Below are 27758 nucleotides of genomic sequence, written 5' to 3'. Positions count from 1 at the left end.
CCCCCCCTGCGTCACACCATTATTCCCTTTCCTTCGACCCGCGTCAAGGTCAAATGCGCGAAGAAACAAAAACCGGTTCTGCTTGCGTGTTAAACCGCTGCCGGTGCTGCCGAGTTGCTGGCGAGTGACCGTGGACTTGATCGTGATTAGTTAGACCAAGGCACATTAGGCATCGGCCGCACTTTGGAAAACCGACGTCACGTGTGTCGACGGTTGCCCTTCTTCCCCTTCTTGCTTCGTTTGCCATTGCGCGCGAGTGAACTTTAAGTCTAGCGCGGATGAGAAGTACAAGGCAAAGAGAACCAAAACTCCAAGGGTCTACTCAACAGATGGAATAGTGAAAAGAAAAAGAAAGTGAAACCCACAAACAGAACCACGAAACCGGGTGTAGTAAGTAATGCAAAACAGTAAACATAAAAACAAACGAGAAGAAGCAAAGTAGAACGAACAAGAGAAGAGAGAAAAAAGAGCAAACAAAAGAAACAAGCAAAGAAAGAAAGAGAAAAAACAACAAACAAATCACGTGGTCGGAAGAATTGATTAGCGAACACAAAACACGATGATGATGATGATGATGATGATAATCGTCATAGTGCGGAGCAAAAGTAGGTAAACGACGAGTAGGCAAAGTCCGCGGGTAATAAAAGTGGGAAACCCATGAATCAAAACAAACCACGTTTATCTCCTCCTTGTGCCTCTTTCTTAATCCTAGCCCCCTTGAAGAACATTTTAGCCGAAAGAATTAAAGCTGTTGATTAATAATAAAAAAAAGGCACGCACCAACTGCATATACTTTCGTTTTCGTTTTATGTTGTGTGGTTTCAAAATAAATAAATCAAAACAAGAGCGAATAAAAGAAAGAGAGCGAGAGAGAACAATAGATGTGAGAAGAGTAAGGGAAGAAATAAAAAAAAAATAACACACAATAAACTGGCCACTTTTCATCGCTTCCCTACTCACCCCCCAAGGCGCAAGAGTGTATTGAACCGTGGGGGTTGGAAATACATTAGCATTATGTGTGTCATCAAAAGGCCAGGGACACCACACACACACACACACACACGCGGATGAAATCGGAAAGAAAGGTAATATAGAAACGCACGTCAAAACAACACAACCGGCAACGTCATACTCAACACTCCATTTGTGGCCTCCAAAGGAAGGAAGGGAGGGAGTGAGAGGGTGTGTGTGTGTGTGTTGGGGGCTGTCAACCCCTTTTGCTCCATATTTCGATTGCCATTTGTTTACCGGAGCAATCGGAATGGTGGTGTGTTTTCGCAAATTCGTGCTTGTCGTCGTCTTAGGACGCCACACTTCACTTTCATTCATTCAACAAAGACTCCCCCCCCCCCTCTACACACACACACGCACACTCAGAGAGCCAGCGGGTGGCTTCTGTTACGTTGGGGTTGTGTGCGTTCACTCTCCTTGTTTGCCATCTGATAAGACCAGTGCACGGGAGCACAACATGCGGCCTTTTTACTCCGGGATCATGTTTTGTTTTGAACTATTTTTATTTTCTTTATGCTACAACGAGAGAGAGAGAGAGACAGAGAGAGAGAGCGAGAGTGTGTGTGTGAATGAGTGATAGAGCAAAACTACCCCCCCGCAAACAGGTGGTGGAAAACAAACTGGTACTACATGTGTGTGTGGTGAGTTTCGATTAAAAAAGAGAGAGAAAGAGAGAGGGAGAGAGAAAAAGCATAAACTACAAGACACAGAACAAAAAGTGCGTGTGCAAATGTTATGGCTGTTTCTGCGCAAACGCCTCGTTTGCGTCCCGTAGTTTCTTACTTCTTTCACACGACCGTATGTATTATCTATTTTCGCATACATTCTTTACTTCTTCTCTTTCTCCTTCTCTCTCTCTCTCCCTCACACACACACACATGTTTTGGTATCCCCCTTGAGCATTCGATGAAATCGAGTTATGTGGACTTTAAAAGAAGCCCCAACAATGCTCGCGCGTTTACACCTTTCACCCCTTGCGAGGGGATGTGCGCGATGACGTTTTGGGTTTTTGTGTTTGTGTCCCGAACATTCTTTTCCTCTCCGTCGCTTTTCTTTGCTCGACATAACCATCACCATGCCCCACTCTGGGTCAGCAGAGAATGTCGTAAAAACACGGCGATGACCTTTGCGCGTCACACTACATAGACACGCACATCAAAACAAAATGTCCATAATCACAATACACATAGCGATTAATGCCGGCTAAAAGGCGTCGTGTGCCGAACGAACACGTGCACGGTTTTTTTAAATAAAAGAAAAGAAGCTGCAACATAACTTGCAGTCTCGCGAAGAAGTAGTGAGATGATAAGACGATTATCAGGGACGGTTATGACTAATGTGGGCACAAGAAGAGTGTTGAAGTTGGCTGAAAGATCTCTAAAAGCATGCGGTTAAATTATTCCGGTAGGATCTGTTTCAAGTCGTTTTAGCTGTAAGCTAATTAGCTATGAGTATTTCAACCATTTCAACACCTCAGTGCGGCTTTAGGAGACTGGTGGGATCTGTTTCAAATAGTGCATTATGAGTTGCGGGCTGTAACCAAGATTTGTCGTGATATGCTTGTGATATACTTCTTGGGCCTATATGTATCTTGAGCCTTTGCTATGAGTAATTCAAGTCACAGATAGGCTCAGCCAATTAAACACCTCAGTGCGGCTTTAAGAATATGGTGGGATCTGTTATATATAGTGTATTATGAGTTGTGGGCTGTAACCAAGATTTGTCGTGATATGCTCGTGATATACTTCTTGGACTTACGTGTATTTTGAACCTTTGCTATGAGTAATTCAAGTCAGAAATCCATTTGAACACCTCAGTGCGGCTTAAAGAGTCTGGTGGGATCGGTTACAAATAGTGTATTATGAGTTGTGGGCTGTAACCAAGATTTGTCTTGATGACTTCTTGGGCCTATATATATATCTTGAGCCTTAACTATGAGTAATTCAAGTCACAGATAGGCTCAGCCAATTGAACACCTCAGTGCGGCTTTAGGAGACTGGTGGGATCTGTTTCAAATAGAGTATTACGAGTTGTGGGCTGTAACCAAGATTTATCTTGATGACTTCTTAAACCTATCGTACGGAGAATTGTCTATTTAGCTATGAGTAATGCAAGTGCCTCTGAGAGCCCCAGCAATTCGAAGAATACTAATAATAGCTCACTGAGTCTTCATGACCAATTTCCGATTTCTGGTACATTTTTAATGATGAAAATCCTCCAAAAAACTTATCAAAACATTTCTAGGTTATCATGGATGATAAGACTGTGAGAAATGAGAGTAAACGTTGAATTTCTTAGAGTTGCAGTATGTCTATTCGGCCTTTTGACCTTAGTATATCGATCTCATCTTACTAATCGAAGGCTTGAAATGGAAGCATCAGTTCGAAACAGAGCTATCGAACTAGAATTAAAGCTTAGATCAGATTTACATACCAGAGCTTTAACCTGTTAACATACAAACCTGATGCATACAAATTACTTGAAAATTTAACCTCTGTACCACCGGTCAGATACTCACAAGCAGAAGGTTCTCCAATTCACACACACACACACGCACACACAGCATTTGCATTCACGTCAGGTGGGAGGATTAAAACGAGTCCCACTGTGTGTGACCTTCACATACATACCCGGTTGATCGGCCCCGCGACAGGCCATCCACAACACAAACGCAGGCGCGACGAGTAAGAAGGAAGCCTCACACGGGAGACGACGCACAAACACACTCTCCGCTACGGTTGGCCACCTTTGTCACCCTTCGGCGAGGGATGGACACGGGCGTATCGCTAATGGACCGCATATGGTGTGGTAACATCGGACAACTTTTTTTTTCCTCCCCCCGATGTGCAACACCTACATACGTACGGTGTACGAGCCATAGCGCGAGAGCGAAAAAAGAGAACGGAGAGCATTCGGATTCCTGCAAGCAGCAACCCTCTTCCATCACCCCCCTGCACGGCGGGACCAGTATGAAATCGGGATCTGCCTGGATCGGGTGGAGCGGGAGGGGCGGTCGATGATGACGACTTCAACTTTGGGGTGTTAAGACGCGATTGCACATGCGTGGCTACATCTCTCCCACCCCAAAACTCCTCGAAGGGGTCGGGGTGGTCTCGTCCGGGTTTCGAGTCCCCGGCGACACCCCAACGACTAGACAGATAAAGGAGAGGAAAGAAAGAAGGAAAAGAAAGAGAGAGAAAACAGTAACAGTCCCGTCTGCTGCGCGCTACTTGCAGCAAGGGAGCCATTGTTGTTTATGTAGGTCATGTTTTGATAAAACAAAGCGCGGATTGAAATACACACCAACCAAGCTCTTCTGCGGTGGCGAGTAAACGAAAGCTTCTTCTGCCAAAAGAAGAATGATCATGGCCCCCGTTGAAGGGATCGCCACTATCTGGAAATGGAATTTCAACTTGCAATTCCAATTCAAATCTTCTCCCTCACGCACAACACAAGGGGCGTCGTCGTCGTCGTCTCGCATCTCACCGGCCACGTGTTGAATGGGACGAATTTGACTGCTGAATATCGAACCCCATCGCTCAAAAGAGTGTAGAGAAAATTCCTGTTCGGGGTTTAAAGAACCCGCCCTCCGTTCCGTCCGCCCCAGCGTGGCAACAGGAAAACGCAACAGTTGGAACAGCGCTAGTTCACCTTCGGGCCGGAAAAGAATTCTGACAACACTTGCGCACACACAGCCGAACAACAAACATCGTCTCGTAGCGCGTAGCAATGTCACCAGCGACCATGCGCTTTTCTTTCGGCTCTCCGCGGCTTTCTGGCCGTTCGGTCGCGTCGGTACGTTTATCACATGGTTGAGAAAATTCCGACATTCAGACGGAAAGAGCATACGGCAATGAAAAACAGGCAAATGATGAAGAAAATTTCTCTACTCTCACTCTCTTTCTCGCGCACTTTAACAATACAACCGGCCAGATGTTAGCGATTAGAATGCTCCCCCCCCCCCCTTCCTTATAGATACACTACTCCGTTCCTGTGCTACCACATTTTATGCTCCTCTAGACCAATCGTCCACGCGTATGTTTTAACGGTTTTGTGAATGAACGTTAGTAGCAGAAGAGTATGCTATATGCGCGACCTTGGTGTTTGCGTGGGGCCTTACCGGTACCATTGACAGGATACGCTTAGCAGGGGGGATGGGTACATGGAATCACCGTACAACTGTGTTTGGTAGTGATACGATGCGTGAGACATCGCACTAGTTTTGATTGCAACGTGGGGAAAATCTGTTTTTCCAAGTGCAATGAACTGCAGGTCAAAGTGGCTCAGAGTGCACCGGATGCCCACTTTGGTTAGGGAGACAGAGTTCTTAAAAATAAATTCTAATGTCTTTACAATGTTGTATTTAAACTATTACACACTGTTCTTCAATCAGTGAAATTAGGAAGAGATATCTCTCAACAATTGAGTCGATCCCGGTGGTGTATTTGGAAGCCGCGCCGGTCCAAAATCCCATCTGGAGCTACGTAAAAATAAAGCCAGAAATGGCATGCCTCTCTATAGATCTCTTGAAGTTGTTGTGCCGATAAAAAAGAGGGGAGATATCTCTCGACAATGCGTAACTTCCTTGGACCGTCTCTTCATCATGATGTGATCGTGACACTAGTGATCACCGCGCGCCGGAGCCTTGAGTTCCAACTCCAATTCCACTTTTTTCTGCTTTTCGTCTGTCACCTTCGATCCCCGTCGAAGACATCCCCTTTATCCGTGACATGCTTCGACATGTACGGAACCATTATCACGATCACGGGGTTTTCCCCGCGCATATACACACAAGCGCGGCTGGAACGTGCAAAAACGCGTACATCTTCTTCTGGTTGGCGCAGTTACTGCTCCGTGTCCCACCCGGTGTACCACCAGTTGGAACGGCAGGAAAAAAAAGCACAAACGACCTAACATATCTTCCCGCCTCGACGCTAGCGGGACGTGTAAAAAAGAAGCACGAAGAAACGAATCTTTCAAGATCCCCCCAAAAAACGAGCAGGCTCGTGATCTTCGGCGTACGGAGGTACGAAGAAGTCGCCGGGAGCACGCGTGGTTGTAAGCCGATGGTAGTGGTGGAGTCAGGCCAGCTTCATTAGTGGCTGTGTGTTGTTTCGAGCGTGCCGCAGGTAAGATGCGATGCTGAAATGGCGCACACATATCGCGCGCCTGACCTTGATGGTGACAACGGTCGTTAAGTCGATCGGAAACCAAAGCCACCATACGTACGTAATCTAGCGAGGTTTTCTGGCACCCGCAGCCCGACTGACTGACTGATTGGGTACATTAATTCTCACCAGCTTAACATTTGCTGCTGCTGCTGCTGCTGCTGAGCGTATCTCCGCTTACATTGTGGCTCAATTTCCATGATGAGTGCTACTATCCCCGTAGATTTCCGCAGGTCTCAATGTTTCAATTCATGCGTAATAATCATTCCACAAAACGCAGTTAGATGCAGTTTCGTACAAGGGGAGGGGGTGTACGCGGAATTCGGAATAAACAAGAATTGTGCCGCGAGATAACAAATCATGCCACTCCGGGGGAACCTACCTCCACCGGTCATATCCATGTCGACCACGTTCAACCCATACTCGCTATGGTCCCGATGCTGCTGCTGGTCTAAACGCCCTCCTCGCCCACTGCTGCTGTTCAGCTTGCCGTGGTGGTTGTGGTTGTGATTGGTCACGTTGTTGTTGTTGTTGTTGTTGATATTGTTGTTGTGGCTGTTTGCACTGGATTTTTTCGTCGTCACCAGCGAGATCGGGCCACCATTGTTGCTGCCGTTCGGTGACGTACCGGCACCGATGATGGCCGGCGTGATGGACACCTGCTCGTTGACGAGTCCACCGGCAGCTAGTGCGGCCGCCTTCCGCTGCTGGTCCTTCAGCTGCTGCTCCTTGATCTGCTGCTGGCGCTGGATGAGGTTGGCAAGGGCGCCGGTAGGTGCGGCCAGTGGCGGCACCGCCCGGTTGCGCTTCGACGAAACGGGCGTTGTGGTCGTGGTGGTGCCGCCACCCGCCTGACCGGTTGCCACCATGGTGCCACCGCTCATGGCCGCGACGGATCGTTTGAGGTTCGGTAGGCTGCTGAGCAGGTGGTTTGCGTTCGACTGGGACTGTGCCGCGGCAGCGACCGCCGCCATCATGAGCGACAGGTTGGGGTGTAGATTCGGGATCGAGGCCACGGCCGATAGCAGCTTCTCATCGATTGGTGAGCCGGCGCCATTGCTGCTGCCACTTCCGCCACCACCACCATTGCCAGTCACGCCATTACCTCCGTTTGGTTTTGATTCGTGGCTCGCTGGGTTTACCGAGGGAATAGAGCCTTTCTTGAGCCTACAATCACAACAACAACAAAAAAACGGTTTAATGCAGTCGAGAACGACGAACCGCGCGCAAAGGTGTTAATGAGCGTTCGTGCCAGATTTTGTCCAGTCCACCGGATCACACACACGATTGAGGACGAGCGCCATGACGTCAGTTTACATCAATGCCAGGGCATCAAACACCGTCGGTTTACCATTCCGGGAGGGGGTGGTTTTTGTAACCCATCAACGCCAAGACAAAGGACATCATCATCATCATCATCATCCCCGAAAAAGCGAGGCCATTTCGGGTGCGTGAGGCGTGGGAAAAAAGAAAGAAAAAGAAGAAGAAGGAAAAAAACGTCGTTAGGATTGTTGCTGCTAGTTGGTGATGTTTAAATGGTTCTGTTTTTTTGTTTGTTTGTTTGTTTCTGAAAACTCTCCCGGATCTCTCCTCAGCAGCGTTCGAATTGCCCGGGGGGACTACGACAAAAACAAAACATCCCCAGAAGAAAAGAAGCTGAGCAGAGGGAAAAAATGCGAGCTTGACGAATACACCAAGGATGAAAAACGATGGACCGAAGGGGTACCACGTGAATGATAGATAGAGGACAAACACACACACACACACGCGCGCGCATCTCGGGCGAATGGCGACAATGTGCGAACCCGAAACCGTTCCCGAAAGACCCACCAAAGCGGCGGATGGACCAGGTGACCCAACGTACCGCCAGAGACTCTCCAACACACAGGCGCGCACAGACCGTTGCCTTGCTTTGTCTGCCCGTGTGTCACGCAGCGCCGAGTTTTCGGTATCGATTTGAGCCTACCAGAGAGTCACACCGTTGGCAGACCGTTGGGCAAAAAGCGGAGGCCATCACAAACTTCAGGTATGATGAAGCCAAACCGGGCGAGTACGCGAAAGAGTGAGGGCGATGCCGAGCCGTGTGTAAGCGAGCGCACGCACAGGTAGTGGCACTGTGTCGAAAAAGGGTACGCTGGCAAATGCCCGTGTTGGAAGAACCGAAGCGAAACCGGTGCCAACCAGCCAACCAACCTTCAAATCCTTCGGTTTCGGGTCGACCCGGGCCCCCGGTGGTGGCAAAGTGAGCGCGCTCGCACACCGTCTGCGCTTTTGGGAGTGTGTGCGCGAGTGAGGTTCGAGGCCAGCAGGGTTCGCCGCAGCACGGTACTGCCCGTTGTAGTCGTGCCAGTGTGTGTGTGTGTGCGTCAAGCCAAGTTACACCGATACCTGGAGTTTGAATCACACGGCTGGGAGGGAAGGGAGAGAGGGGAAAGGGGGGGGATCCGTCTTTGGCGGATGCGTTGAAGAGAACGCGCTACCGAGGGACCGAGGCTCTTCGAGGGGACAACCGATTTGACATTGACGCGCAAAGGTAGAACTGTACACGCTTTTCGACGGTCCACTCCCGACCCGTCCGTCATCCCAACCCACCAACAACGGTGTGCCGGTGAAGTGCAAAAACCATCGTATGGGAAGACAGGCAGGGGTTTTACCACCTCAGAAAAAAAAAACGGATGCGGATCCGTACTCCGCAAAGGATGGAGCAAGGGAGCGGAGAGAGCGAGAGAAGAGGCAAAAACTGGCAAAAAGTTCCACAAGCAATTCAATGCGCCCGAGAGTTGGTTGGTGCTGCTGCTGCGTGGGTGCTGCCTTCATTACAAGCTCGGACCGAAAACCCTGCCGGCAAATAGGAAGATTGCAGGGTTTTCGATAGGATATGGCGACCGTCGTTTATTATGGATTATAATTGTCGAGCCTCAATTAATAAAACCAATCATCAACTTGCCGAGTCGGCCTATGTTGGTATCCAGTTAGGTTAAGGCGACCAAATTGCATCGCGCAAGCGAATAAAATAAACGGAAAGGTTGATAGTGAAACACAAAACATTTTAATGATACACAAAAATTTGAATCGCGTCTCGGCCGTCGGTTTACATACCGGTGGCTTTACAAATTGAGCTATAAAATGAAAATTTTGAGGATTGAATTAATTGGAAATGAAGTGAGTGTATTTGTGAATATTTCTAATTCCTATTCTCATCATAATTTGTAGATAGTTTTGTTAATTTTTGTATTGTATATCTCAACTCTTGAATCCGCCTACGCGTAAACCGGCCTGTCCGATTAAGCATTCACTAAATTGTGCACGCATTTCCATATCAAGTTTTAGTGATTCGAGTAACGTTTGGTTTTTGCGTTACACTATCAATCTTCCAGTTAATCTTATTCGTTGGTGCCTTATTTGTTTGTTTGTCCCGTAAGTTGTGCTCGCACATATCCTATCAATTGTAAAACCCTGCAATTCAAACTCCAGTGCTAACGAAGGTACCGGAAAAAAGGGACATCAAGGTACTTCTTCCTTGCGATTGTAGGGATAAAAACTTTCTTCTTCCCTCACCCAAACACACTACCCGTGGCCCGTTACGCCCTCCGGTGCGTGATCGAGCCTAAATTAGTTTCTCACCGGTAAAAATCCTCACCTTTTTACGCGGGGGACACCACCATCCCTGCCAAAGGTGAAGGCAGTGAAGCACCCGGGATAGAGACAACTCTTCCCCACTTCTCCTATGGACAAGGGAGGTTGGCAAGACGGCAAGTGGGTTCAAGAAAGAGTCAAGGAAATCGATTACCATTAAGTTCTCCTTCGCCCATCGGTCGGTCGGACCGGTCGGCACGGACGGGTCGCGCACAGTGCCTCCAAATTCGTTCCCTACACACAAAGTTATTTTACGACGAAAAAAAAAACCCAACCTCCCAGGCCCCCCTTCCTTTCCCTCCGTCCTGGTGTTGGAGTTGCGTCGATGGAACACATATCGCCAATGATCCGGTACCGCCGCGCTAACCGCGGTAAGTTATTTTCATTGGAATATGGAAAGGCCAGGTGCGGTGGTGGGGAGGGAGGGGAGATTACCGGGACGAGGAGGGAACGCTCGTGGTCTCGCTTATTCTTGCCACCACTCCCAGAGCATGCCAGCTCGTTTCGGTTTTTTGGTGGTAAGGTGGCTCCTTCCTTCTCTGGCCCAGTCTGCGCCCATCCCTTTGGGGCGTTGCGCCGTTGAGCGCCTCGCCGTTTTTTTCCGCCAGTCTCAACGTTTTTCTTCCCTTTTTTTTGAGTTTTGGGCACCACTGACCGATCGCGCTACAACGGTGTGCGCGCGCGTTACGCCCGGCGGAGATGACGACGACGTCAACATCATCAACTGCCGCGACCCAGTGTAGCCTCCACCTGGTAAAAAGGTGGAAGAAAAAGAAATCCACACACATCTCTTCTTCGGTGTGACTTTTGGGGGGGAACTGGTGCGTCCTCCACCTTAACAGACCTCTGCCCTCCCTCCCCGGACTACACCTCCGGAAGATAATGATGAGTGGTAGAGGCAGACCCGTGTTTGAGGGCACTTGGGCATGTGTGTAGGGAAGAGTCGACGATTTTTGCGAGTCGACCACGGTGGCAACCGATCGGGTGTACCTTCATACCTTCTCTCAACCGAGTGACCGACACACCGCGGTATGAAGGTGTGTCGGTTTCTTTTTTTTTTTTTGCTGGGGCCCACCATCCAAAACAAAAAAAAAACGCTACGCGGAGGGAGTCTGCGTCTTCCGAGGAAGATGAGCAAAAACGAAACCAGTCTCCTCCGAATACCCTTCGCGGTTATATACGGGAGGAATTGGGGTGGCTTTTTTTTTTTTTTTGCTCTGTTCCCTCTGATTTGTTGCAGCACCGCGCGCGTAAGAAGACACTGGGCAGGCGGCAGCAAATAAATAAACACTCAACGCGCGAGGAGGGGTGGTAGTGGGTACGGAAGAAAGGAAACAACTACAACAAAAAAGTCCGTTGTAAGGTTCCTTACTGTGGCAAGACCACAAACCGACGACCACGGATGGGTGCCCGGCATGGTGCACGGCACGGTTCATCACTCTGGTTGGTCTGTTTTATCACTCGCAGAGGTCTTCGCAGTACAGCAACAAAAAAACAGCGACCGCTCACACACACAAGTGCCCCCACATACCGGGAGGGGGGGATAGAGCGGTATTTAGAGAATATCTGCCAACTCGACTAAAAAGCCCCAGAAGCACTGTGTACCTTAGAGCGCGCGCGATGGCCGAGAAGGCCATCGGATTTTGATCACCAAACCAAAGGAATACCAATGGCAACAGCAAAACTCAGAAACCCCCGAGCCAACTACACACACATACATGCACCTCCCCTCCTCTCCGCTGTCCGCCTGAAAGATCCGGAGGGCAAGCGAAACCGAGATGTGCGCAATACCGTCCTTCTCGAGGTGGTGTTTTCTTCCTCTTCTTTCCTCGTCTTCTACGGTGGACGATTCAGAAAGCGCAGCACCTCGAGTTGGTCCAAAGGTCCCACAACGCATCATCATCGTCATCGGCGTTACCAACCGCGTCCGGTCATCAGAGGTCCGGTTGCCCTCGTCCAGCTGCCCCGTCCGGTAATCGTTCCACACCAAATCCGGTCCACAGCGCGCGCTTGTGTGTGTGTGTGTGTGCGAGCAAGAAACTCCCGCATACTGCGCGAGCGAGAGTGAGGGGTGCAGACGGAGAAGGCTAAACGTGGACGTACTCTCACACAAAAACAAAATACACCGTACCAATCGGGTGCACCAAACCAAAAAAAAAAGGTTTTCCAAACGAAAAAACCACAGAACCCAAGGTCCCCTGCTGGTGCGGGATCAGTCCCACTGCTCGTGTGTCCTCGCGGGTACGCTACACCTAAACGCGGGTCGGGGGCATCCCTTTCGGTGCCGTCAGTCCAAGGATTCCGGTGAGATGCTGGCAGGGACTTACCCTTGGCTGAAGAGATTGGGATTGTTGAAATCCGTCGGCTGAAAGTGGTCCGAGCAGATGCGGGAACTTTTGTACAGATATTCGGGCCCGTTCTCGTCGTACTTTTTGTAGAGCTCCGGACGGTTGCAAAAGTCGACCCACTTCTTGCAGCTGCCAGTCGTGTCGGTAATGGAAATGGAAGAGAAGAAACAGACAGAGAAGAATTACAACGCGATTAGTGTTATAGAGGAGGAAGTTTATATAAGGCGAGAGTTGAAAAGTACTGTACAGCACACATTAATGTCTACAAATATCGCTATTCTTCGCTTGTTGCGTATCTGGAGGTCCCTTCTTGTGATATGCACCAGCTCTTACTGATCAGCTCGAATATAAATTTGCATCGTCAAAGTATGCGTCATTGCTATTGTTTCTTCTTCAACAACCTCAAGAGGTCCAGAAGAGGCCTACCATTTCTGGGACATTTATTCACTTCGTTTACCCATAACCTGATAATCACGACCTGCGTACGTGGGGTTGGTTCGGATGGGATTTTGGACCGGTCCTGTCGTGTGAAGACCGGCGTCGCTACCAAATATGCTACCGGGCGGCCCGATTATTAGTGCGCTATATTCATATTATGTTCTGATATTGGGGTAGATCTTACTATAAGTCAGTTTTTTTTTGTATGCGTTTTGACGTTTCCGCTTACAACTCCCCACACAAATGACAAGGCCAAGTTAAGCCTAGGAAAAAAAGGATTAAATTGTTTTCCTAATGAAAGCTTCCGTCAGCTGCTCAACAAACGTCAAAATAAAGCATTTTGCTTGCTGGTCTGAATGAGTTTAGGCCTTATGTCTTATGTCATTCTTTATGTCAAAATGCTATGCCCTTCACAAATCCATTCAGAATGAGTGCGGCCCGATACAGTCAAGTCTCTCTAACCTGCAAGCTGAAAGGACCGTTATCTTACATAGACTTGCAGCTTTGGTAGACAAACATACTTGGATGGTACAGTAGAGCGCCGATTATCCGTGCTCATCGGGACATTCGAGAGGGTTGCCGGATAATCGGATGAAACGTATAATACGCACAAATCATATTTATGATTTAATTAGCGTATAATGTGACATAGGTAGGGCTTTTTTTTAGAGTATAATTTCTATTTCCTATGTGTTTTATTGTTTGCAGAAGAAATTGTAATTGTTTTCTTTAAGAATATGAGCTCACTTGTACTTTCGAAGGGATCACCACTAGGTGGATATTCCCTTGTTTGGCACGAGAGTCAAGAATTCATTTTCTCGGTCGAGATACTGTGCGCGCTACTGCAGCAACTACATGATGTGCAACATGACCAGGGATAGAGACTCCATCCTACCATCCTACGCATCCCAATACTACGTCCGTAATGATTTCAGTCTCCAAACGCGGACTTCCCCCATGGCATTTTTGGAAAAACAAAGCCGAAGGTTGTTGCCGCTAGGACTTCGCAACCCTCTACGGAGATGAGCACTACGTGTTCCAGAGCAGAACTTGACTTGACGGGAATTTGGTCTAAGCATAGCTTCTCAACGATTTACCAACTTTTTGGACATTGGACATTGGAATTGTGGACTCCAAGCTTCCCGAGTTTGAATATCGATCGACTTCTCGTTTGGTTCTGTCGATGATTCTCAACGACTTCACAGACACTGAATTAGACCAGTTGAAGACGGAAATGCTTCTGACTCGTGTCAGAACATCATGTAATGCTCGTGAAGTACAGCTTCCAATGGCAAACCCCAGAATCAGTTTGAAATTGTACTCAAACTTATCGATCACGGCGGGCAAGATCATGTACCCTCGGCTACAAACGGCAATCAGGGCAGGTAGGGTGCGACGAGCGAGCAATTAGCATTGGTACGGTAACTCCCAGATTCCAGACCCGGTCCAGGGTGGCTTAGCGGGCTTTACCAAGGCCAAACCCCCCAAAGCGATCAGCGCGTCGAGGCGTGTGCGCGCATCCCAGAACTTCTAGTCACCTCGTCCGGCCAACCGAGTGTTCAACTGCGCAACCCGGTGTGTGCCGATCGCGGCCAAGTTGGAGACCGAGGTCAGTCGAACCCGGGCGGTGATCGCTACCGCTAGGGATCTCTCTCTCTCGGAGGTTGGCTCGTTGGTCGCCGTGAGTGAAATGAATGTCGTAATCATCGCCAATGAAAAAATCCAACATCACACACACACACACAGGCCGCCAGTGGGTTTTTGATTCGCTTTGGCTACGAGCGCGACGAGTAACCGCGCGGTGCGACAATGACGCCAAACACACAGCGCACCACACGAGCGGGGCAAAAGTCGCCACCGACCGAAGGTACTGAACGCACGAGCGCACGAGCTCTCGATCACCAACAAGGGGGGATGGGGGAAGAGGGGGGGGGGATGGGGTGTTGACAGGGAGCCGAGACGCAGCTGGAAGTGGAATGGAACTGAAAGGAGTGGAGGTGGTGGGTACGGGTTGGTGATTGCTCGGAATGGGGCACAATGACCGACGATGACGGACGCGGACGGTTCTCTGCCCCGGTGGGTCTGGGCGGCCGCCATCCATGCACACTGTACGCGCGCGCTGCGCTGCACAGTTTGCCAATGATGTTACACACAGCCACAAGGCACAAAAAAAAACACACCCCAAAGGGGTGGAGGGGGTTGTGTGTGTCACACGGGCGCGCAGTGGACGGTTCAACAGCGCGACACAGTTAGGCGCGAGATGGGGGGGGGGGGGGGGGGGGGGTTGGTGGGCACACGGGTGGCAGAGAGAAAAAAAGAATGCCAACACACCGTACCCCCTACACCGTGTGTGCCAAACGAGAGTGGCCCGACCCGAAACCCGACCAGCGACAGTCCCCACACCAAGCAGGGGGGGGGGTTTGAAGGGGGGCTGTGTGTAGCGGCGCATTGTGGCTTCTTCGCTCCCACGCCGGAGCAGTGGCCGGGAGGGAGGGAGGTGGGCAATGGTTTGGTGGGTTTCGGTTTTCGAGCAGGCGATTACGACGGGGCCGTCGACGAGCACACACCGTCGACTTGTCGCCGGCCACCAATTGCAAGGGCGGGATGTTGGGGTGGAAAGAGGGTGCATGAGGAGGAGGGGGGGGAGGGAGGAGAGGAATAAGCTCACATACACAGACGGGGCGAGATTGCTGCGCACGTCCGGGAACGTTCGGACCTGGCGACCGATAAGAAAAATCGTTGGAACGCCCAGCGCCCCCCTTACACGACGACTCGCGGCCAACCGATGATGTATATGCGGCTCTCGGTCAAAGGAAGGGGAGCTGGTTTGAGTCAACCACTCGGTGCGGCCCATATATCACCCAATACCTTAACCACGGAAGATGTTCCAAAAAAACTCAACGGTTCCCGAAAACTAACTGAGCTAACTCTGGAATCTCGCTCCAATATTCCAACAGCACCAAGATCTGTTTTGGGTTCCGACGACTCCACGCCCAAAACAGCAAGAAAAAGGCTCGATGAAGGACAAACCCCGGGGCCCGGACAATTCGCACGATCACACACGGCGGAGGAAAAAGGAAGAAATGCGGCGAAAGGGACGTGTGTGTGTGAGGTGGAATGTTGGTGGAAGGTTTCATTTTTCTCTCGGTGACGGTGGCGATCCTCACACCACACACATGCGCACTAGCGACACAACCGTCGATCGCCGGCGTCCACATTCCCAACCCCCTGTCGGTTCGGTGCCGGCCGTCCGACGGCGTTGCAGCAGGCAACTCGGTGTTGGTTGGAGTGCGGCTTGATTTTTTATTTTTTTTCGGTGGCGGTTCTTCCTTTTCGTCTTCCTTCTTTGTGCATCGCCCTTCTTGGCGCGGTGCATCATCTGGGTTGGCCGGGGCAGCAGCCCCTAGTTTTTCTCGCCATGGGCCCTCTGGTACGGGCAACACGCACACCAAGAGGAAACCGAAAACCAGCAGCTGTCGTCCATGGAGAAACCCTTCCCCGCTTTTTCCTGTTTGTCCACCGGCAGCAGCTTCTGATTACTGCTGCTCATGCTTCGTTGATTATTATTGGAGTCTCTTTCTCTCTCTTTCTACCTCTCTCGCTCTTTAAAACCGTCAGTCACTACCAAGTCCCGAAGCCAATATCGCCGGGTGTGCCAGGACTTCACAGGCAAGACATACAAGACGCGTACAAAACACTCCAAACTCGATCGCTTATATAAAAACGTAAAAGGTAGATGGCTGCCCTTTTCTTATAGGAGGCCAAGGCTTTCCCTAAACACCGCCCCGAAGAGGAAAAATAGTCCGGCTGCAACCGCACATCAAGCTCGAAGGGGAGCAAGTAAACCGAGACCCCGAGGTGGGCAGAGTTCGTTTGCTTCTTCATGTGCATCAGCAAAAGCGCTCGGTTCGACATATGTCCCGTGGTCCCCCGTGGTCGGACCTTCAATTTTCGTTTGCCCAAAAGGGAATGCAAGGGTCTTAAAAAGCTCGTTGGTTGCCAGCTGGCACTCGGCTGGCATCGCAAAACACCGAAAGGGCACGTAGGCAAGTCCGTTGGGTTTCTTTATCTTCTCCTGTCCAGCAATCCTCAAGGAGTCCCCCACTCCCCGGGAGGTGTGTCCCACCGCGAAGCAGGGTACACAAGGGGACTCAGAGAGCTCAGCAAACACCTGTCCGTAGCAAAAGTGCCCGCATACACATACACCACCACCACCGGCAGCAGCTGAAGTTTAATCGATCCTCTTCTCCTTTTTGGGGCCCAGCGTGTGTGGCACCTTTCGCATTCGCAGGCAAAGGGAATACCGTGCCGAGGACGTATTTTTTTTTCGTCTTGTCCTGCGGGTCTGACACGGTGACGTTTAGCTACAAGACCCCGCCGATCCATCACGAAAGATTGGCAGCATTCGATTCCGTGGCCCTAACACCCAAACGAGAGAGAGATAATGCTTATCGACCTCATAGAGACGCTGATAGAGTGACTCAACGCCCGACAACATTGTAATAGGAGGGGGGACAGAATCTTCCCATTTCCCAAAACACTCCCCCTGACTGACCTTAACCTTTCGCGCACTGGGTTGGCGGCTTGTTTCCCCCAAGTAAAGCTGGCGCGATTAGACACCCTATTTTTAGGAGCCCTCATGGGCGGGAATTGTACTACGGGCGCTCCATATGCAAAGTATTAATCACCGATCATCCGCGGTTCGACACACCGGTAGTTCGGCAAAATGGTCAATAACTGGACCCGGAACGCGTGGGCTCGGAACGTGCGTCTGAGTCACCTTCTTCACCTACCTCCCTCCATCCAGGGGAATGGGATTCAAATAGCAATTGGCAAATGCTCAACACGGCACGTACCGCCAATGAATCTTTGGCACATAAAACTGTCCGCAGCACTGGGGGGTACTTCTCGCTCCGAAAAGCCATATACCTTCAGGTTCAGGCCGATAATGAAGCATCACCAGGGTGGGATGCACACAATCTATCGGCTGTGGTGTGATGGTGTACTTAGGTCGCTCACTGTGGGATAATTGATTTCGTGAGGCATTACAGATGTAGACGAGATAACTCCTCGTAGTGGAATTTGTAGCAGAAAGTTGGGCCCCAAATGGGCGAGAGCTAGAGAGCTCCAATGCGTTTTATTGGGACATGATTCATTCCCGAACATCTCCACACATAGACGAACTGGATGTCTCCGCATTGAAGTCAAAGTCAAATTCGAAGTTAATGCCCTAACTGAGCCCCCGAAAGGGAAACCCGACGATCTGCGCCAGGTATGGGGTTCCTCGCCGAAAGGTTTCCAAGAATCACCCAGCCCTAAGATAAAGATCGAAAGCTTTTCCTGGAAGTGACGCATGAGTTTTTTTGCTTCGCAATTCTTCGATATTCAATTCTACGCCAACCGATAAGCAAAAAAAAAGTGCCTTCTGTCCACAGTGCCCCCTTCCGTCACCCAGCCCCAAAGGGGTAGTAGAAAGTCCGCCACAAGCCAGGCTTGTTTTTCGGTACGGCGTGACTTTTTTTGGTCCCCTTCTTCGGGATGGCACACAATCAAACGGCGCGCTGGTAGCGTGTGATAACACACATCGTTTGCTGATTACGGTGGCGAGCGCTAAAAACCGGATCAGAGGCGTAGTCTGTTGGAACCATCGATGATGATCGTGACGAAGGTAGAAGTGGAGGCTCCTGGACATTCTGGACAAAACTAGCACAAAAAGTCCCATCAGTGAGCGCTCTGGTGCTATTAATAACTTCATGGGTGTTTTTGTTTTTTGGATATAGGGGCAAGATCTCCTCCAGTGGGATCACTCCTCTCAGCTGCTAGGTCTGCAGCCCCAAATGGTGTTCTGTTGTACTTGGAGCCCCTGCAATGATATGGCCTTGCTATTCGGGGCCCATGGTCAGAAGTCATAATCAGTGTGGGGACAGGCGACTCCACCGGTAAGTTCTTTGTACTCCCTCCCTCCCGGAACCACCACACGTGAGTACACGCCGTGTACTTAACTGCTGCACTGGGGCAAAACCGTTTCCAGCTACCTCATCGAACTGCCCATCACTTCTCGCCATCAGCGTGTGTCGTGCTGGTGTACTGATCACCCTTGCCTCCCCATTCGCTTCCGTCCAATCCAGCACCAGCTACCCTTCGTGGGGCTTCTCGCTGGGGAGTTCCAAAGCGACGTATGGGCGCACACATACACACTCGCGTGGGGACACACATACATACAGGCAGTTAGTGCAGCAGTAGGGCACCCTCATAAAGGTTTTTTTTTTCGCCGATGGCGATGGCTCCAAAACGTGCTGCCTCCATCACCCCTCTTGCCCCCTGTTTTTGCGTTCCCCCCCCGCATGGCCCCTCCAATGTGTGGAGCTGGAGCTTGTGGAATAACACGACGACTCTGTGAGCGTACACGCACTGGATGGTATCGCTTGCCCTCTCGCTCTCTCTGTCTCTCGCATTCTCTCGCTCTCTCACGCGCATAGTCGCGAGGTTGGAGTTGGCAAGCGACCAAACGAGCAACATCACACCCGCTCGATCACAGTGGTGCCGCGGCGCAGCGAACTTGGGAATGTGTGGTTAGCTGGTTGTTTGTGAGGCACAACACTGCCGCTACTGCCACAGATCCACTTCAAGCGAGGATGGGAGCGCGAAGCGTCCACTGGAGTTGGCGGTGGACGAGGGGGGAGTGTTAAACGCGTGATATCAGCTACCGATGGATGAAGGCGGACGGACGGCACACTGTTGTTTTGGGGGGGGGTTTGGGTTGGGTTGGGCTTGAGGGTCGTGGCGGACGATTACGAATGGATGGTGGATTCTCGAGTTCGATTCGAGCGAACCGGAGCGCGTTTCGTGATGGTGGTGTACCGTCCCCGCTCACCGTCGACTACCACCCCCCCCCCCCCCCCTCTACTTCCGCAACGCTTACCCACCCCTCCCACACCCTCTTTACTCATTTGTCCGTGTCATTTGTCGCGCTGCTGGTGATGCGGCACACCATCATCATCATCATCATCATCATCATCATCAACAGCAAGTTCCTGCGGTCCCGCGGACCGAAAGCGAAAACATTGCGTTGATTGGGAAAAACCACCTACCATATAGCTCCCCCTCTCCCCCTTCGATAGCGCTGCAAAGGAAACTCGGTGGGCAGGGGCCCTTTCCTCTCTTCCGCTTGCTGGCGTGGAGCGTTTTGTGGAGCGTTTTTCTGTGTTAGCGGATGCGCGTGCAACAACACCCAAGAGCTATAGGCCGTGCGCCGCAGCACTAACCCGGGAGAGCGCGACCATCATCACTGCCGGATGAACACCAACACACCGAGGGGTCCGCGGTACACACACACACACGTAGCGACACTGTCGTTGCGATCGCAGCGCAGCCACAGGGTGATGATGATGCCAATGGGTGGTTGCGCGGTCAAGTTTGACTGCACCGTGTGGCCGGACGTGGTTTGGGAGAAAAGGGAGGGAAGTTGCGCGGTGGAGGAAACAGGGAAGGAAGTTGGCTGGCAGTGATCATCAGCATCGGTGGCGGCGGCTAACGCACACTAGCGCGCAGCCCAGCAGCAACCCAGAGCAGGCAAAGCGGCTAGCAACCGGCCCCGACCAGCCAAGTTCGTCCGGTCGGTTGATTTTATCCACGCAAGCACCGTTTTGGGGGGATTTTGTTGCCTTTTTTTTTTGTTGGTTTGCTCTCTCGGTTTGCTACTGACTCCCCCCCTTGGGCACGATCGTGTGTGTGGTTTGTTTCCTCCTTTTGTTCGTGCAGCTGCCACTGTGTGCAACATACCATGGCAGCAGCAGCAGCAGCAGTTCGGCAAGGTTTTGGAAACGATCCTGCTGTCTTCCTCCACCTGTCGCCTGTGGTGTTCCAGCATCAGACTGGGGGAAGCAGACCAAATCCAACCTCCCTCCCAAAAGATCTACAATGATCGATTCTGGATGTGATCAATTGAAGAATAGCTCATATCAGCAAGAAACTCACCGAAATCTGTACCGTGGAAAGCTAGGAAGCATTTAGACCAGAATTCCTCACACTTTCACAAAGGGTTTAGACCAGAATTCCCCACACTCTGCAACACTCTACCCCTTGAGGCATTTTCAACCAACTCTGTGCTGGTTGTGCTCAAAGCAGAAATAATTCGCTTCTCAAAAAAAAGGATCAAACTCTCATCAAAATGGCATCCCTTCTCAGCATGTTCCCAAGGTACTGGCCGGGCCACAAGCTCCCAAAAAACGTTCTCCTCCAAACAAAAGGTTTTTTTTTTGGTGCAACTTTAAAGCAACTTCAGCGAAAAAAAAACTGGTAAAACTGTATCCACACTGAAGGATTGGCCGGTTGGGGAGCATTTGGTTAGAATTTGGCTGCCCGGTGCGGCTGAACGCGTTCGGCAGGGGAAACCCAAGCCATCCCACGCGCTTTGTGCGGCGCACCGAACCCATCGCAACGAAACTTCGCAACGCCACCACCAGCTGTCAGAGGCGTATAAATTGAAACCAGCGTACGTCCGGCTCGGCCCCGTGAGTGGGACCGAAAGCCGGGAGAAGCAATCATCGAGCTGGGTATTTCACCCCTCGAATCCAACGATGGCCATCGGAACACACACACACACATTCAAAGACACACCAGCTCGAACCATCCACGGGGAAAGCATTCCCAAGGCCTCCGACCGTCGATGGGTTTCATCATCATCAAGCACGGTCCGTGGCGTCGGTTTTGCAGTAGATGAGTGCGGTGATGGGGACGAGACGGGAAGGGACGGTTACACACCCCGGGTGGAACCAAGGCAACTACTACTACTACGACACACACACACGAAATCCCCGAGAAATGCCCAAAAAACCCAACGATTGCCACAGCGTGCGCGCGATGAAGGTGACCCAATCGAACCGTTGTGTGGTATATATATATACACACACCCGGGGAAACGGATGGGATATCGGGCTTCGCTTTCCACCAGGCACGAGTGTTGTTTTTTTTCTCCCCTTGTGTCCCGAAATGCCCAAAAACAAGAAGAGGACGGATACGGTAACATCAATAGCAGCACCAACCAGCAGCGACGAAGCGGGTCGGCAGAGCAACAACGGCCGCAAGCAAAAAAAAAAAAACTTCCATCAGTCTGTGAGCCCTTGGCAGAGAGGGAGGAACTCCAAGACCCAAGTTCCATGCCCATATGCCCGTGCGGAGGCTACACAACTTCAACCACGACGACGACAACGACGACGACGACGACGTCGGGCCCGGCCGCTGATGATGGCAGATGGTCCTTTTTCCAACTTCCTTTCGGCTCGCCTTTCTCGCCAGCCTCCGTGTGTGCCGCTGTTCGTTGCCCTTTTCCATTTATTTCCACCCTTGGTATTTGGCTTTCCTCCGGTTACTCGCCGTCACATATCGTCGACCCCGCCCCCCTCCGGTACTCGGCACCCCGCACCCTTACCGGCGGCTCCCACGGACTGGTGGTGTGCCGAGTCCGGGGAGGCTTGCCAGTCCTCTTGCCAGTTTTCCTTCGCAACAGCCGCAGGGGCCACCAAAGGATCATCGTTCGGGAGACCGTTTCCTTTCGCCCGTACACGTTTTGCGTGTGTCAGTTGTTGCGTGTGTCGTTACCATCGGGGCCCCTTTGTGGTGCCTTGCTGGACAACCCCTAGCTCTTCGGGGCCTTGTACAGCGCGGCGGAAAGGACTTGCTCCGAACGTTTCGTCGCTTAGTTTGGGATTTGGAAGCCGGAGATCTACCTACTGGACTGGTGCTGGCTGTATATATCGGGTTCCCTTTACGTCCTGGACCTCGGCACAGCACTGTGGCGCACTGTGTTTTTTGGGCGATGCCAGGTGGAAATTTGTCTATGCTGAGGTGTGCGCGGGGTGAGCTGATCCCATCCGCTGTGTGGCTGGAAGTATGTCCAGGCCCGTAAAAGAAGCCGGAATGAGTGGATGGAGGAAGCAAAACTGGCTCACATCCGGCCAACGAGGGCCATCGAGGTTGCGACTTGCCGATGCATCCGGTCGTGTTTAGTTATTCTGGTGTACTGAGGTACCGATTTTGGATGTTCTTTTATTCATTCAAGCTGGTATGACACAGCCCTAGCTGAAAATCCTTGAATGATACGGATATTCGTAGGATATCTCAAGCATATTACGGAAAACATGAAGATACTCAATCCTGACGATATTCAATTAACCTGATGTCTAACTCTGATTACCAGGCCCCAGATTCAATACACTTCCAAAAACCTTCAATAATATTAATATTCTCAGAATATCTGAAGAAAATTACGGAAATCATCAATGTTCAATTCTTTTATTGATTCGACCTGATATCTCACTCTGATTACATGGACCCAGATCAAAAGGACTTCCAAAAACCTCAATAACATTAATATTCTCAGAATATCTGAAGAAACATTACGGACAAGAGCATCGATCCCGAAACGGAACATGGGACAACTCGGTTCTTCATCACAAGCTGCTACTTACAGGTCGGCATCTCGCGGAAAGCGGAAATAGGAACGCGTGTTGGCCTGGTTCAGCAGCTGCCGGTTACGGCAGCCAAGGACTAGACAGTGACTTCCGGAGATTTTCCCCATCTCCGCTACTTAGGGAAGTGATTATCCAACACACGTACACACAGACCAATACACACACGCACGCACACGCACACACACACTATCTGGCACTTCTTCACTCGTTTATCACACACCCAGCAAAGAGGTGCCACACTGATGGGATTGATAATGCTCGTAAGTGACGTTCTCCGATGTCACCGCACCTGATCACACCTCGCAGGAGGAATCTTCTGCAAATAGGCATAGACACTGAACCGATTAGACCAAACCCAAAACAACACACGCGCGCGGTACACTCGTTCTGGCACGCTTCTGGCGGGGACGTCCTTAGTAAAACGGCAGGAGTGCTAACGAATGGTGACCGGGAGCGGCACTATCTACATCTCCGTGAACCGCTGCCAGCCTGGTGCTCCAACAAGGTCTCCGTCTCGTTCACGCTCTCTCCCTCTCTCTCGCTCGTTCTGGGAAGTCCAGGTCAGTTTGACCCACCGAACCGGATCTCCACTAAAAACGGTGGAAGCGTGTCTCGGCTCTTCCTTTGTCTGGCCGGGCGGGAAGGTTCACAGGCCGGGTTTGGCAAGAGAAAAAAACAACAACGCAACTACACCTTCCGAGATGGATGTTGATGCCAAACTCCCGTCCGTGGGCCACCCGGACCTTTAAGAGTCTCCGAGCGACAGAGAGCGAGTGGAATGTACAGAACCGGGGGACGTGATGAAGGGGAGGACGTGTGCGGGAAGCGCGCTCGTGTGACACAATGGCGATGGGACTGCTGCTGCTGCTGTCCACCGCTCGGCCGCGTGCCGTGTTTGTGCGTTTGTGCCACGGTTCACAACGCTAAATGGCCGAGGGGTGAGCCGATTTCCCTTTTTTTTCTGTGATTCCCCTCTCCCTGTAGCGTCGGTTTTTGCTTCCACCACCACTCCACTCCACACCGTAACAAAGCACTAACCGGCCCGTCCCCACGCTTGCCCTTTTTCTCAGCGCGGTCTGCCCCCGGTTCTGGGTTTCCGAAACCGAAGGGTGCGGGGGAGGTTGGTCCCAAATACCAAACCCCGAGTGTGTGTAGCACTGCGGTTTCCGGTACGCACACACCCACACACACACACGCACATACACAAAGCCACGGTCTTTTAATGGGATGGGATGGACGAGGGGTTTTTTTTTCGCCACACATTAATTCCTTTCCACACGCGCGCACACATACAACTACCCGGGATGCCCGGGATGACGGTCGCCCGGGGTTTTTGATTTCCAGCCGGGGACAAATCCCCTTTCAAAAAGGGGCTCGTTGGGGAACCGATGGACGGGGAACGAGGAGTGGAATAAATCGGGATGAACGGGGTCGATGAAGGCTAGTTGACCGTGTATTTGTGCGCGTGTGTGTGTGGGTGTGTGTGTGGGAGTATTCGGTACCAATATCGATAACAATAACAATCTCGCTTAATCGTTTAATTGTCAACCGGGCGGCACACACGCACACTTGGCCAAGAATGTAATGGGCGCAGGAAAGCAGGCCAGAAAGGATTGAATCCGGGAACACCATTATCCTCCCAGCGCTTTTGGCACGGAGAAGCTACAATTACACGTACAGTAAATGCCTAACCACTAACACGGTTATGCTGTTGTTGTTCTGTCACGCACGCACGCACGTACGCACGAAAGTCCGCCGATAAGGGAAACAAACAAATACGTGAACCACGGGTACCGGACCGATACGAGAGGCAAGCAAACGCGCACACGTTCTCGGCGGTGTCTCACTTAGAATTAAACGATACATCTGCCCAATGCCGATGGCGGGGTTGTTTTGAGCATCTCACGAAACACTGCGAGCGGCAGGGAGAGAGAAAGTGAGCGAAACCAGAGAGTAAAATGTTTTTACAGGGCTCGTCGGTAGCTAAATAAATGTATCATGGGGATGTATTTGTTGTTTAACAAATAAACCCTTTGTTAGGTTACACAATAGAAGAAGCAAGAGTGTTTATTGAATTTCGGTGAATGAATTGAATTTCCACTAACTAATAAATGAAAAATATTTTTATTTGTAAAAATATCTGTTTCAGAAAAATCGGTGTTCTTACCCTGCACCATATCAGCAAAAGCGTGTCCGAGAGAACGAAGCAATAGCAAGAGAGAATGAGCGAGGGAGAGAGAAAAGTGTTTGCATCCTTAAGGGGCATATAAACGGAACGTTTTGAAAAGGAGAGAAACCCTACAACAGTCTCACCAAAGCAACGTTTTGGCTTTAATTTACGCACGTAGGCGCGTGTTAATGGTTTTGAATCGGTGCTAGACCAGCAAGCATGTTTAATCACCCCTTTAGAATAATAACCTGTAGAAGATATTGAAAAGATACGGAAATTCAGAACCAATAAAAAACAAAATATGTCCACTTCCAGAACTTACTGGTAATGAGGGTCGACTTCCATTCCTTTCGATCCGTACCCAGCCTTTTCGTGATTAAAGTTTCGCTGTTTTTTGTCCTGTCACCTTGTCAGCGTAATGTCAGAAAACGCAGCTCCATTCCCGCAAATCGTCAAACAATTATCCCGCAATTCAGCCATTTCTCTTTAAACTCTCCCCGGCCAATCAACCGCATCCCGGGAACTCGTCAATCGATAAATCACTGGACGAACCGGCCACGAGGGGGGACGGTTGGAGAGGGGTGGTTGGAAAACGTTACCCTACGCGTGCACACGACCCGGCCGAGCCAAAATATCCGAAAAGGCTCTGACCCTAAATATCGATCCATACCAGTCAGTTCCAGCCCAGCATTCCCGGCTAGCATCCTACCGTTGTCGCCAACCGGGGGAAATGAAAAACCCACCCACCCACCCCGGGAATCTGCCCTGCCAGCTATCCGGCTCACAGTTATTGGATGGAGAGGAGGAAGAAGAAAAAAAAACAAAAACGAAGAGATTTCCACCAACACACGCGTACCACACTCTCGGTTCCCGCGATCCACACTCCCGGACCGCCACCTGTCGCTCGGACGCCCTACCCAAGAGAGCATCCCGAATGCGTTAACCGACCCCGTGGCAAAAGACGTTTTTATAACGTTCGGGGGGACAGAAGAGATAGAACGATGAAGGTGGTCATGGAGGGAGGGGGATGAAAGGCAGGAGCGAAGGGTAAAAAAAAAACTTTTCCACCCCTCCGAGTAAACTGCGGCACAGTTTTCATCCCGAAAAAACCACTGGCGATGATGACGGGGCCGGCACGGTAACGGAATGGACCAAGCAACGCGCTGCTTGGAGGAAACTTTACCAAGAACCCCCTCGACGAAAATGGATTCTTGGCCGGTGAAATAGGTTCCCTTCCCGGTATGACTTTCGTGCTATCCCTCGTGGCCCCAGATTGAAGGTGAAAAAAGTCCAGTTATTACTGGCAGCCAGAGCAGGATGGACTCAGCATTTCACGGCGCTCTTGCGGATATGGAGGCGTGCGGAACACCAGGGTTCAAACGTAGTTTTATGGGTGACTTTTTTTCCATTAAAGCAGCAGTTCCATGTGCTGTTCATTATGGGTGAGCAGCTCGAAGCTGGCGGGATAGAGTCAAAGCGGAAAAGAAAGCATCTCACTATAGCAATCCAAGGATTCCCGGTTTCCGTAGTATCCCTGCGGTGGACACGCGAGTTGCTGATGTTGATGGTTGCGAGTTGACACAGCAGAGTTGAGATATTCGAAACGAACAGACGTTAAGGATGTGCTAGAAATCTGCAAAAGTGACACGATTTAGTCCATCCAAGAACTCTCGGATTCTCCAAAGATCCAAGGATTCTCGGTTTCCATAGTAACAGAGTTGCTGATGTTGAAGTTTGCGAATTCAGAGTGGCAGAGTTGAGATGTTGGCAACCAACAGACGTTAAGGATGGGCTAGATGTTAAGGATCTGCAAAAGTGACACGATTTAGTCAAGATGTCCTATTATGTTCGTGCAAACCATATTGCAGCCCTGACACATTCATCACAGCAGGCCATGAAAATTGCCCAGAAGCTGCGCAGCATGCCAACGGCAGCAATGAAAAACCAGCTCGTGTATACCCAGATTCTGAGTAGAAACCCGGAGACCGTCTTGTAACCAAACACTCAAGAAAACAAGCACCGCCGAATGTGCGTGGGAGCTGCAGTGTGGAAGCTTTTTCTTAGCAGCAAACCGACGGTTGCTTATCGATCGAAACCGTGCCAGATTCCTGGCAAACTCCTCCCTCCCCATCTCCAAGAGTACTTGTGAGCCGTTGCTATGGTATTTACTTGTGGTTAGGCCCAACAAGCATCTCGCAATACCCCAACCGTAAGCTCAAGATGATGAGATGAAGGTACGGGTTTTCTTTTACGTTTCACCGTTTTGAAAGCACGCGTTTCGTGTTTTGGGAACGGAATTATTCTGTACTTACATGACAACATCCTTCGGGAAGCAGTACAAACTGCAGTAAGGGCTGCGGCTGTTGGTACAACCATTCACGGAACAGTACGACGGTGGCATGGTTGGACGGATGGCAAATCTTTCGCACACACAGACACAGCGCCGTCAGCAACCAACTGTTGGTCTCTGTACCAGTTGCGTATTCGTGAAACCGTTCACGCACTGGTTTTTCCC

At 50.7% G+C, this 27758-nt stretch overlaps 1 protein-coding gene across 2 annotated transcripts in view; it reads right to left on the bottom strand.

Annotated features, from left to right (window-relative positions):
* The window catches only part of LOC128301505 (rho GTPase-activating protein gacZ-like), a 31772-nt gene extending 4076 nt beyond the window's left edge, over positions 1 to 27696 (bottom strand). Inside the window, exons 1-3 of one of the 2 annotated variants that reach the window (XM_053038032.1) lie at positions 27556 to 27696; positions 12143 to 12292; positions 6562 to 7346 (exon numbers count right to left, since the gene is read on the bottom strand). In XM_053038032.1, the coding sequence (XP_052893992.1) occupies positions 6562 to 7346; positions 12143 to 12292; positions 27556 to 27644 (1024 nt within the window). In that variant the 5' untranslated portion in view covers positions 27645 to 27696. Of the gene's footprint in view, positions 1 to 6561; positions 7347 to 12142; positions 12293 to 23070; positions 23215 to 27555 lie in introns of those variants that run through there. The other variant, XM_053038031.1, reaches the window with a different exon arrangement.
* Between the last annotated feature and the right edge of the window lie 62 nt (positions 27697 to 27758).

This window comes from Anopheles moucheti, chromosome 3 (genome assembly GCF_943734755.1).
Source record: "Anopheles moucheti chromosome 3, idAnoMoucSN_F20_07, whole genome shotgun sequence".
Classification (NCBI taxonomy): Eukaryota; Metazoa; Arthropoda; class Insecta; order Diptera; family Culicidae; genus Anopheles; species Anopheles moucheti.
The sequence above is the reverse complement of the archived record's forward strand: the minus strand, read 5'-3'. Positions and strand labels throughout refer to the sequence as shown.